This window comes from Pipistrellus kuhlii, unplaced genomic scaffold, assembly GCF_014108245.1.
Source record: "Pipistrellus kuhlii isolate mPipKuh1 unplaced genomic scaffold, mPipKuh1.p scaffold_m20_p_2, whole genome shotgun sequence".
In the NCBI taxonomy this organism is placed as follows: Eukaryota; Metazoa; Chordata; class Mammalia; order Chiroptera; family Vespertilionidae; genus Pipistrellus; species Pipistrellus kuhlii.
Window position 1 is genome coordinate 121084239 of NW_023425515.1, and position 13398 is coordinate 121097636.

General features: G+C 43.3%; 1 protein-coding gene across 1 annotated transcript; it reads right to left on the reverse strand.

Annotated features, from left to right (window-relative positions):
* Window positions 1-5519: 5519 nt before the first annotated feature.
* Window positions 5520-7207, reverse strand: LOC118723053 (60S ribosomal protein L11-like). The gene is made up of 2 exons (XM_045583807.1): window positions 6864-7207; window positions 5520-5525 (listed from the first exon to the last, which is right to left on the reverse strand). Exons 1-2 carry the CDS (start codon window positions 7188-7190, stop codon window positions 5520-5522), a joined length of 333 nt encoding a protein of 110 aa, XP_045439763.1. The 5' UTR covers window positions 7191-7207.
* Between the last annotated feature and the right edge of the window lie 6191 nt (window positions 7208-13398).

Sequence of the window (13398 nt, forward strand, 5' to 3'; positions counted from 1 at the left end):
TGGTATATTAATTTTAATCTCAATAAAGCTATTTTTAAAGTACAAATAATACCTGAAATATTTATGGAAATAATATGCTGTCAGGAATCTGTTACAAATTTCTCCAGAAGTAGTGGAAAGAGGGTGGCAGTAAAATTAAATGAGGTTGGCTATGATTTAATAATTGTTCTCAAAGTTGTGGTATGAATACACTATTTCCTCAACTTTACTATATGTTTGAAATTTCTCTTTTAAAAAAAATCTTCCTTGTTAAAAGTATTATAAATGTTCCCATTTTCCCCCCACTGACCCTTTCTAGCCTGTTCCTGCCTGAAATTTCTCTTAATATAAATTTAAAAATATATACTTAGGCAGGTGTATACAAAAACTTGTGTCAGATATTCATAGCAGCATTACCCATACTATCCAAAAAGTGGAGACAATCCAAACATCTTTCAATTGATGAATGGATAAGGAAAACATGGCATATTCATATAATAGAATATTATTTAGCCACAAAAAGGAATGCAATTCTAATAAATCTGCAACATGGTTGAACCTTGAAAATATTATACTAAGTGAAAGAAGCCAGCATAAAAGCTACTTATTATATGATTCCATTTATATGAAATCCCAAAAGATGAAAATCCATGGAGACAAAAGGTAGATTAGTAGATGCCAGGGTTGCAGCAGGCAAGAATGGGGAGTAACTGATAATGGTTATGGTTGATGAAAATGTTCTGGAATTAGATAGTGGTGATTGAAGCACAACTTTGTACATCTGCTAAAAATTGCATATTTTAGAAGAGTGAACTTAATGGTCTGTGGATTATATCAATAAAGCAGTAATTAATAAGAAAAGATTAGGTAGGAAAATAAGACTGACTAGGTCTTTAAGGTAAGAAATCTGAAATAAATACTGAACCAAGTTATATATCAAATTCTGTTGTTTAAAAAAAAAAAAAAAAATCTAGCCCAACCAGTGTAGCTCAGTGGTTGAGTGTCAACCCATGAAACAGGAGCTCTCCATTCAATTACTGGTCAGGGCACATGCCCAGGTTGTGGGCAAGATCCCCTGTAGGATGTGTGCCTGAGACAATTAATCCATGTGACTCTCTCACATAGACATCTCTTTATCTTTATTCCTCCCTCCCTCCCTCCCCACTCCTCCTTCCCACATTCCAGGCTCTCTAAAAATTAATGGAAAAAATACCTTCAGTGACAATTAACAAACAAACAAAAAATCCAGGAAAAAAGAGCACAGAGAAGTAATTCGTAACTACACCAGGAGAAATGGTCCAATTCTGGAGCAAGCAAGAAATTGCCTGATACAGGGGTTTTGTCTGCTTCTACTTCAGGTTTACCATAAGGTGTAACAGGTAATCCCTGCCCCTCCCAAAACTTTACCGGTAATGCTCCTAACCTCATTCTTGACTTGCCAGTTGATTGTTGGAAATGTTCATGTAGGGTGTACCCAAAAAATGTATACACACTCATTTTTGTAGATTCTTTTAAATTTTGAAAATGAACTGTACATTAATAAACATTGACTTTATAATCACAAGGTGTATATACATTTTTTTAGGGATAGGCTGTTCTGAGGATTAAGACACTGAGTTCTTGCCTTGGCCATTATTGCTTGCTTAGTGGTTAGTGTTACGGAGCGAGTCCCCATGAGATGGACCACCGGAGCCAATTTGATTAAGCATGCTAGAATTTATTACAGATTCGAATCCGGGCTCAAACCTTGGCTGACACAGCAGCCGGCAAACACCCAGGTGAGAGCCCCGATGGAGGGGCAGTCCCTCCAGAGCGCTCACACAAAAACACAGACAAACACACACCTACTGCGGCCAGTCAGGCTCTCCGGATTGGGGTCCCTCATGGTCCTGGCTGGGGATCTCAGACGAATTCATGATCCCCAAGGACCACCAGGGAGCCGAGTCCGATGCAATAAACAAAAGAGACTTCTCCATGCTAGCATGGGCTGTCCCACTCATGCCGACAGCATGGCGGAAGAGAATGAATTTCGCCCAGTCCAGGGTTTTACTCAGGTAGGTGGTGATGTCACTGCCTTGGCTAATCCTGATTGGCCCCTCAGGACAAAGAACTGGCCAATCAGTTATCTGTTCCTAAATCCTAAAGACTAAATTCTAAAGACTGGAGACAGCCCGAAGGGTTGGTTCCCAGTCACACCCTGCTGGACATTGGAATGTGGCCCTATCTTGCCCATAATACAAAAGCAGAATCAAAGGTTATCTATAGTTTCTACCCCTAAAGCCACTGAGTCAGTGGGAGTCAATCTCCGATAACTACCCTATTGTTTAAGCAAGTAATCGAAGGTCGAAGTCAGATAGCAAGGTTAAAATTCAAACAGCAGTTTTTACCCAAGTATGATTGCTACCATATTTCAGTTAGAGCATCACCTATGCACCAAAGGTTGGGGGTTCAATTCCTGGTCAACAGCACATGCCTAGGTTGTAGGCTCAATCCCCTGTCTTGGTCAGGACATGTGCAGATACAACCAATTGATGTGTCTCTCACATTGATGTTTCTCTCCCCCTGCCTCCCCCCTGCCCGCTGCTTCCAATCTCTCTAAAAAAAATCAATGGGAAAAATCCTTGGGTGAAGACAAACATGAAGGAGGAGGAGGAAGAGGAGGAGGAGGAGGAAAAGGAGAAGAAGGAAGAGGAGGAGCTGAGTTCCTAAACAACAGTGAGGAACTCTGACTTCTCTGATTAAGTCTGATAGGCTCCCTGGAGGAGTGGGTGTGGAGAAGACAGATCATAGATTTCCTGTTATAGCTATGAGGTCAGACTTCCTGAAAAAAGGTGGGGGCAAGGTGCTGATGATTTAGCACTCCTAGGAAGCTTCCCGGAGTTCTAGCATAGGGGAAGAGGAAGTCTAGAGTTGCTTGAGATTGCAGAAGCCATAGATTGGTTTCAAAGGGAAATTGATACCAAGTCAAGGTCAGGAGTTTACTAGCAGGATTAACAGTCAAGTTCAGAATGTGGAAGGTGGAAAGGAGGAGTGGGGAGGGAGAGATAAAGAGAGATAGAGAGAGATGTCTATGTGAGAGAGACACATGTACATAGGGCATATTGAAGCAGTTATAATTGCTCCCTTTGAGATAACATGGACTAACATTATTTATGACACAAATATCATTGGCAATCCATCCATGAGTCTTCTATTAGTACTACATTTATTCTAACATATGCCAACTTGATGAGATGATAATAGGCTAGCTTATTGAGGATTCAGAGGATAGAGCTGACAGTGACAAGAGGAAAGTGAATAATCATAATAAACACCTACTGAACATTTGCTATGTCCCAAGCTCTATACTAAGAATTGGAAATGTTTTAATTCTTTTAATCCTCACAATGACCCTACAAGAGAAATATTGTTACCTTTTTATAGATGAGGCAAGTGATGCTTAAAGGAGATGAGTCACTTGGCCAAAGGGGAGTAGAGTCATAATCTTGAATCAATATTAGACACCTAAGTTTCATTCTTACCTCCTACACTCCATAATCTCAGTGTAAAGACCAGAGGTTGTTATTTTCAGAGGGAATCTGTCCTAAAAATGTGACATTTGTATGGGAAGGGAAAGTTGAAGTAAGGGTCAACAAGGCAAAATAACTAAGGAAAAGAGGAAGTTGAACATGAATATTTTATGGGCTTAAGTTCATTGTGACCTATGTGGGAAAGGAAATTTAGAAGTAAATCTGAACTCACACTGCAAAATAAGCATCTATTGTCAGGTAAAGAAAAGGCAAGTAAGGTCTACCAACAATTACTATAATTATCCAAATAAACAGAGAACATTCAATAAGGAGAAAGGCATTTCTGAATTATTGGTGGGCACCAGTAGTTAGAAAAATATATATACCAATCATTGCTTACAAGCATATACAACTTCAACTACATTGAATACTCACTAGATGAATACTATCATTTTTGGGATATGAAAGAGAAAAAAATTTTAAAGATTTATTGTAACTTTTTTTTGAGCCAGGGTCAACTAGAGCAATAAAGCATTTTGTCCAATGGAATACCAAAAAAATTCTTGAATGGAAAAAGCAGATTTCTATTGGCCACATATTGGCAATAATTATTGGGACCAGAACTAATCAAAGTGTATGTCTTCAAAGTGTATGAGATCACTATTAACTTCCATGCAGAAATTGACCAGGGCCCAGATATGTTGAAGCTTATGTTTAGTCAATAGTGTATCCTGCCCACCTGCCTACTGACATGCAGGAACCTCCCTTCTCCTAGAAACTGGCACAGACCGCTGGGTTGTCTTCTAGCCATTACCTTCCATGTCCCTAATAATCTATTTCTCAGAGCTCAACAGCAGGAGTTTTATATAAAGAATGAAAATAAACGTGCAAGATATAGTCCTCAGCCTTAGTGTCAGTACCCTTGATAAAACATAATACGCATGAAAGAGAGAACAAACACACACACACACCCCGAAAAAAAATGTGTAAAATTGAGCAATGAGTATGTCATAGGCTTTGGATAAAGAGAAATCAATGTGGGCTATTATTACTAAAGAAGATTTGACAGAAAAGTTCTCACCAAAAGGGATTTAGGCAAGTGTAGGCCAAAGTGTATCCATCAGTTCATACTATCTCTCTTAGTGCCTTAGTTTTCATATTTGAAAAAAAAAATAAAAAATGGAGGTAACACTTGCCCCATGATACCTTGTAAGGGATAATTACTAAGATAATTGGGATGAGATACCAGTGTGCAGAGATATCTGAAGGAAGGAAATCATCCTGTCAACCAAATAGAAATGGCAAGAAAATGGGGGAAAGGCAAGAAAGTGAAAGAGAAATAACTGGTCCAAAGTATCCAAGCTAGTAAATGGAATCAGTGGATTTGAATCAAGATAGCCTAACTGGAACCCATGCACCCAACTCCAACCTTTAAGGCAATAAATCCCTCAGCACACCATTGTGAGGCTTTGCTGGTATTGCCAAGCAAAGGAAGAGCCAGGATAAAGGTTTCCTGGACAGAAGTATAGCAAGAGATATTATGCAGATGGTATCCACAGACTGAAATTTCACCTTTACCATCTAGATGCCCTAGATGCATAATATGGATAGGCTGAGCAACAGAGAAACAAAAAGTGGTGGCAGAAGGCAGGATGCAGGAATGGATGCAAAGTGAGGTCATAGATTGGAAAGGATTGGAATCCAAGGCAGTATCTTAGGCATCTCAGGTTCATTCTGTTTTATCCAAACAAAATTTCCTGGCAAAAAATCTTCCCAGTATCTCAGGTCTTTCTGTCTATGTTAAAATATTCATGCAATGGATTACAATGAGTGTGGTTTCAAAACTGGTGGGCCAGCAGCACTAACCATGAATTTTTTTTTTTACTTATTTAAACTGTTCTGACAATGGGATTTGACCAGGGTGAGTTTGTAATCTTTGGCATGTTCACAAAGGCATGGCCTGCAAGTTTTTCTTTCAGATATTTATCGATGGACAGATATTAATAATATAAATATTTTGGGATAGACACTCTAGTGCTGGGGGAAGAGATGGAGAGGTACAGTTACGTCTTCCAGAATCTCACAGTCTAGGTGTGATCGATGACAATGCAGCAAGTGTGGGTACAAGGTGCTAAAAGACAAGAGGGTAAAAGCCTGACTAATCAATAAAGTTTCAGGGAGAGTGGACACGGCCAACTTTTGTAATAATTGGAGTAAGCCAGATGGGAGGCAAGAATGAGGAAGGACATTCCTGAAAGAAGGGACAGCAGACAAAAGTACGGAAATCGGAGACAGGATGATGAACTCCTGCACTTGTAAGATGATATTTCCCAGCTGAAACAGCACACGTTTACCATCGCACAGTTTCTCTGGATCAGGAGTCTGAGTGTGGGATCCCTTAACACGACCCGCGTGGTTCAGGGCCCACTCAGGGTCCGGTTTCTGGAGAAGGCCGCACACTAAAATGAAGAGAGAGACTGGAAAAGAGTTAATTTGGGAAAATGGGGGCCAGGCGGGAAGTCTACCTCTAGTGGGAAGACTAACCGCTCTTTGGCCTTTTACCATTCCTTTTATTGAGATTCTGAAACAAAGATATCTCTTAAGGAGGAAGTTCTAACAGCAGAAAATCAACTTACATTTACATATGATTAACAGATTAAAGTTGCCTCAAGCACCACTATCTCAACTATACAAAGAGTTAATGCCTCTGACCATTCAGAGCCATCAAGGTCGCATAGCTCTTTTTACATTTTATCTCCAATGACAATGCTAGGTTTTGGTTCCCTGTTCCTGGTTCCTGGTTCCAGGTTCCCGGCATCTGAGCATAGCTTAATTGGGTTCTCTGCTTCTGCGTCTCTCACGGGGCCATAGGCAAAGTGTTGGCCTGCATTAGGGTCTGATTTCAAGGCTTTCCTGGGGAGGATCCGCTTCCAGGCTCACGTAGTTGTTGGCAGAATTCAGTTCCTTGAAGACTGTTAGTCTGAGGGCCTCAGTTTCTTGCTGACTGTTGGCCGTGTCCCTTGCACGTGGGCCCCTCCAACAGAGCAGCCTGCTTCACCAAAGACAGCAATGGAGAGAGCCTGCTAGCAACTTGGAAATTAGAATCTTATGTGTTCCTGGATCCCAAAACCCAAGTTTCCAGTATCTGAGAAGTTGTGTTTGTTTTGTTTTTTGTTTTTTGGTTTTTTTAAAAATATATTTTATTGATTTTTTACGGAGAGGAAGGGAGAGAGATAGAGAGCTTAAAAACGTCGATGAGAGAGAAGCATCGACCAGCTGCCTCTTGCACACCCCCTACCGGGGATGTGCCCGCAACCAATGTACATGCCCTTTACCGGAATCGAACCTGGGACTTTTCAGTCCGCAGACCGATGCTCTACCACTGAGCCAAACTGGCTTCGGCGAGAAGTTGTTTTTTCGTAATTCGTACTCTCGCACCTTTAGACCTTTCTCCAAGATTTCTTCTGCCTTGGCCCCGCGGACTGTGCAGTGGACAGCAATCTTTTCATTTCTCCTGATGCCAAAGGATCTGACACTGTTCCTGGCTTTGGAGAAGACAGGGGTCTGGCCCGTGAGCTGCTCCAGCACCTTGGCCGCCCACGTCAGCCTGTCCCCGCTCTCCCCCACACACATGTTGAGGCAGAGCTTGCGGATGCGCAGTTCCTGCATGGGGTTCTCCTTCTCCCCTTGGTCCTGCGCCATGATGAGAGATAGGAAGAGACTGATTTGTCCTTTTTATGTATTGTTCACAATGTTGTTTCTTATTCTAAAACCATGAAGATATTCTTCCATGTTTTCTTCAAAGTTTTAGTTTCTCCTTTCTCATCTAAGTCATCTATGATTTATTTTTAGTATTGTGTGCCCATTTCCTCTTCAAGTCCTCTAATCTGGCTTCCTTTTCTATCATTTAACTTAATGTGCTCTAGGGAAGATAACCAAGAGTTCTTATATTGTTTAATCCAGTTTTCCTTTTCAGGCCTTACTTTGCTTAATCACTCAGCAGCATTTGATACAGGAGATTACTCCTCCTTGAAGGATGCCCTTTTCATGATACCACATTCTTCTAAGCTGTGTTTTTGTTTTTGTTTTTGTTTTCAGAGAGGAAAGGAGAGGGAGAGAGAGATAGAAACATTAATCATGAGAGAGAAACATTAATTGGCTGCCTCCTGTACATCCTACTGGGAATCAAGTCCAAAACCTGGGCATATGCTCTGACCAGGAATTCAACTGTGATCTCTTGATTCACAGATCCATATTCAACCACTGAACACACCAACCAGGCTTCTAATTTTTCTTAAACACATCTCTGGGTGTCTTCTGTAACTTTTGTTTGTATCCATTTCTGGCCTGAACTCTAAATGTTGGTATCCTCCTGGGATAAATTCTTGGCCCTCTTCTCTTTCTATGTCATTTTTAAGACAATCTCATCTACTTTCAGGATTTTATATTGATGATCTCTAAAATTGAATGTCTAGCCTATACCTTCCTCCTGAGCTCCAACCTTATATCCCTAGTTAGATGTCTCCCTGACATTTCAAATTATCATGTCTAAAATTGAATGCTTAATCTTCTGTTCCTCTTCCTGCCTTCCCCATTTCAGTAAATGTCACCCACCCACCCTTTCATATCCTTTCTTCTTCCTTAACCCTAACATCTAAGACAACAACATATCTTACCTAGTCTTGCTCAAAATATATCTGGGATTTGTTTACCTCTCTTCATCTTTACTACTAAGCATTCATTGTTTATTACCTGATGACTATAACAGCCTCTGATAGTAGTTTTTGCTTTAACCCTTAATCCTTTTCAATATTTTTTTGCCAAATAGAAGACAGACAGGTCTTTCAAAAATATCAGTACATCTATGTCAATTCTCTGTACAAAACCTGTCACTGCATTACATTATCTAAGGGAGTTTGTGATTCATGCTTGACCATTAACTCATTAGCTGAACCCCAAGTTCCTGGGGGCAAAGATTTATATCAGTATGATTATTATTGTTACTAGATGCTCAGTACATGAAATTTGTGCAAGGGGGGGAGGTATCCCTCTGCCAGCCTGCCACCTCTCCATTTGGGACCCCTTGAGGAATGGCCAACCACCCATTTAGGGGGCAGTTGGACATCCCTCTCACAATCTAGGACTGCTGGCTCCCAACCGCTCACCTGCCTCTACCTAATTGCCCTAATTGCTCTGCCTTCCAGCCTGATCACCCCCTAACCATTTCGCTGACAGCCTGATTGTCACCTAACCGCTCCCCAGTTGGCCAGATTGCCCCTAACTGTCCTCCCCTGCAGACCTGGTCTCCCCTAGCTGCCCTCCCCTGCTGGCCTGGTCACCCTTAACTGCCCTTCCCTGCATGCCTGCCCCTCCCCAACTACCCTCCCCTGTAGGCTTTGTCTTCCCCCCACAACTGCCGTCCCCTGCTGTCCTGGTCCTCCCCAACTGTCCTCCCCTGCCAGCCTGGTCTCCCCCAATTGCCCTCCTCTGCTGGCCCAGTCACCCCTAACTGCCCTCCCTGCTGGCCTGATTGCCCACAACTGCCCTCCCCTGCTGGCCTGGTCTTCCCCAACTGTCCTCCCCTGCAGACTTGGTCTCCCCCAACTGCCCTCCTCTGCTGGCCCAGTCACCCCTAACTGCCCTCCCTGCTGGCCTGATTGCCCACAATTACCCTCCCCTGCTGGCTGGTCTCCCCCCCCACTCCCGCCAACTGCCCTCCTGCAGGTCTGGGTCCTCTCCAACTGTCCTCCCCTGCAGGCCTGATCCTCCCACTGCCCTCCTTTGATGTCCTGATCCCCCCCAACTGCCCCATCCTCAGGCCTGGCGCCCTGCCCCAACTACCTTCCCCTGTAGGACTGGTCTCTCCCAACTGCCACAACTGGCCCAGTCACCCCAAACTGCCCTCCCTGCTGGGCTGGTCGCCCTCAACTGCCCTCCACTGCAGGCCTGGTCGCCCCCAACTGCCACAACTGCCCTCCCCTGCAGGCCATCTTGAGGCAGCCATCTCATGTCCACATGGGTGCAGCCATCTTTGACCACATGGGGACAGCTATTGTGTCTTGGATGATGGTCTATTTGCATATTACTTTTTATTAGAGGCCTGTGCATGAAATTCATGCATTCAGGGAGGGGTGGGTCCCTCAGTCCAGCCTATGTCCTTTTGCAATCTGGGAGCCTTGGGGGTGTCCAATTGCCCCTGACTGTCCTCCCCTGCAGACTGGTCATCCCCAACTGCCCTCCCCTGCTGGCCTGCGCTCACCAGCTGTGAGCCCAGCTTCTGGCTGAGCAGCGCTCCCCCTGTGGGAGTGCTCTGACCACCAGAAGGCAGCTCCTGCATTGAGCATCTGCCCTCTGGTGGTCCATGCACATCATAGCAATTGGTAGTTCTGCCATTGGGCAGAGGGACCCTACTGGTGCACTATCAGGGCAAGGGAAAAATTCTGGAGGTTGGCCAGTCTGGGAGGGACCACAACAGGGCTCCAGAGTGTGTCCGGCCCATCTCGCTCAGTCCCAATCAACCACACCTCAGCAGCAAGCTAACCTATCTATCAACTGTCTGCCCCCTGTTGGTCAGTGCATGTCATAGCAAGCGGTTGAGTGGCCTTGGCATCTCATTAGCATATTATTCTTTGATTGGTTGCATGGACAACTGGACGACCAGACAACCAGATACTTAGCATATTAGGCTTTTATTACAATATATAGGATTATTGCCTTAGTACACCCCAGGCACAGTGCCTTTTCCATATTAGGAACTCAAGAAGCCTGTGTAATACTGAGAGCACACGAAGTAGATGATCCCCTCTCCTTGATGAGAAGCCTGCATAGTCTTGGTGGGATTCCTGGTAGGAGACTCAGGATCTCTGAACTGGGATCATGTTTCTAGGAGGAGGATTTTGTGGAAATCCACTCCTCATGTCTCTGGCCTCATCTTCCTTATCTGAATGGTTTCTTGTTCCTGTCCATGCCCACTCCCCACTTCGTGATTCTCAGTCCCTTTAAGACTAATTTCCTTCTAAGTAAGAAGGTAGCAGAGGGGAATAAAAGCTTTCCCCACAAAGCCTTCCACTGTAGAGGCTGCATAGGCTGATTACTATTGTTACTTTAGAGCAGAAATGTAATTAGTGCATTACCACATAATTGGGTAGTAGACCATGAGTAGCACAAAATTCACCTAAGGTTATTTGTGTAGTTGATTTGGAGGCAATCAAGACAAGCCTATTACTAGTCCAGCATCGCTGTGGTATTATTGCCACCTGGTGGTAACATTAATTACTTCGCCCCGTACATTTGAAGACCCTGTTTAAGCAGGGGGTCCTCAGATTTTCCCTGGAGATTGTGGTATTCACTTCTCTCCAATGAAACTAGAGACAAAGGCATAACAGTGCTTTCTTGATGAAACCGCTTTGTCAGCCCCATCTGCATCTTTTCTTTAAGGAGGTGGAAATTTGGAGGTGATTAAGTCATGAGGATGAAGCTTTCATAAATGGAATCGGTGCCCCTCCTTATAAAAAAAAGACCCCAGAAAGCTCTCTCACCCTCTTTCCACCACATGAGAATACAAGCAGTCTGTCTGACTTCCAACCCCACTGGCACCTTGCTCTCTGACCTCCAGAACTGGAAGTTAAAACTTCTGGTGTGTAAGCCATTCAGTCTATGGTACTTTGTCAACAGCAGTCTGAATGGACTGAGACAATCATTAATCACATTCAGTATATCTTTTTAAATCTCAGACTTTGTATCTCCAAAAATTCAATTTGGGTCTTTTGTACATCTTTCATGTCTCTACTTGCTGTAACATGCTCAATCTTTTCTTGAGCTCTTTGAACACATAGAATGCAACAATAAAAAGGAATGCCCTTGTCTGCTCATTCTCATACCTGTGTTAATTTGGGGTCAGTTTTGGTTTAATTATTTTCCTCCTAATTGTGAATCATATTTTTCTGTTTGTTTAGTGGGGGTTTTGTGTGTGTGTGGTTTTTGTTGTAGTTTTGCATGTCTGGTTTTATTTAATGTCTGACATTATCAATTTTACATTGTTGGGTTCTGGAGAGTTCCGTGTTCCCATATGTAAATATTCCTGAACTTTGTTTTGGGGTACAGTTCCATTACATGGACACAGTTCCAGGTGTTGCTTTTAGGAATGGTTAGGTAGGACTACACAGATGCTTAGAAAAGGGATCCTTTTTCCTCGTGGCCAATGACAAGTATTCGGTACCTTCTGGCGACTCTAATCTCTGCCTGCTGAGGTTTTCTAGGCTGGCTGGTGAGAACAGGCACGGTAAGATCTGTGAGTCAGTCCCTCTAATCTTTTTGGGTGATTCTTTCCCCAGCCTGGGTAGCTTTCTCATATGCCTGTGCTGATCAGTCCTCTGCTGCATACTCAAAGCGCCCTCTGAGATCTCCAGAGTTTTTCTGTCTCATCTCAGTCACTTTACACTGCAAACGCTAGCCTCCCTTTTCCTGTCAGGGTTCTCAGCATCTTCTCCTCAATTAAAGGAGCTCACTGGGCTCCTCTGGGGTTCTCCCTTCCTGCAGCATCATCTGGAACTTGCTCAAGGCAGTCAGCTGGCGGTAACAAGCTCACTCTATTTCAGCAGTTCTCAACCTGAAAGGGTTGAATGACCCTTTCACGGGGGGTCACCTAAGATAGCCTGCATATCAGATATTCACATTACAATTCTAACAGTAGCAAAATTAGAGTTATGAAGTAGCAACGAAAATAATTTTATGGTTGGGGGGGCGGGTCACCACAACATGAGGAACTGTATTGCAGGGTCACAGCATTAGGAAGGTTGAGAACCACTGCTTTATTTGCTTTCCATGTCTCAGAGATGTCTGTCTTTCATTGTCTGATGCCCAAAGCCTTGAAAACCATGGTGGCACATACTTTGTTTGTTTTCAGTTGTTTCTAGTGGAAGAGAACATCTCTGGTCCTTATCACTCCAGTTTGACTGGAAGCAGAAGGTCACTGGACCATGTTACACTGGGGGAAAGGAAAGAATGTTGGAGGCATCATTGCACTGAATTTCTTTCTTTTCTTTTTTTTAAATATATTTTTTATTGATTTTTCACAGAGAGGAAGGGAGAGGGATAGAGCTAGAAATATCAATGAGAGAGATACATCGACCAGCTGCCTCCTGGATACCCCCCACCGGGAATGTGCCCGTGACCAATGTACATGCCCTTGACTGGAATCGAACCTGGGACTTTTCAGTCCGCAGACCAACGCTCTATCCTCTGAGCCAAACCGGTTTCGGAGCACTGAATTTCTTGAAGCCGTCTGGATATATGATAACCATAAATTCAGGTTGTTTTCTAATGCACCCTCTGTTTCCTTTTATACACAGATTGAGGAAAGAGGACAGGTGACATGCCTCTTCATTTCTCTGGGGGCCACTTTGAAGCATACCTTGCTTTCTTTCCCAAACAGAATGGGAAATAAAAGAATTTTTTTTAAGATTTTTAAAAAAATATATTTTATTGATTTTTTACAGAGAGGAAGGGAGAGAGATAGAGAGCTAGAAACACCAATGAGAGAGAAACATTGACCAGCTGCCTCCTCTCGCACACTCCCTACAGGGGATGTACCTGCAACCAATGTACATGCCCTTGACCAGAATCAAACCTGGGACCTTTCAGTCCACAGACCGACGCTCTACCCCTGAGCCAAACCTGTTTCGGCGGGAAAGAAAAGAATTTTTTAAATTTAATTCAACCCAAGCTAAATGTAGAAGAGGATAACAAGCCAACTGTTTCCCTCCAGCAGTTTGAAACGATGACACATCTGCTCTGAACAATTCAAAGTACAGTTTTACTACATGGTACCATACACTTTGAAAGTTCGACTCTCCTTGCCAGGTGAAAACCACTGCTAACATCACTGCAAATAGCACTGTTTCCCATTTAG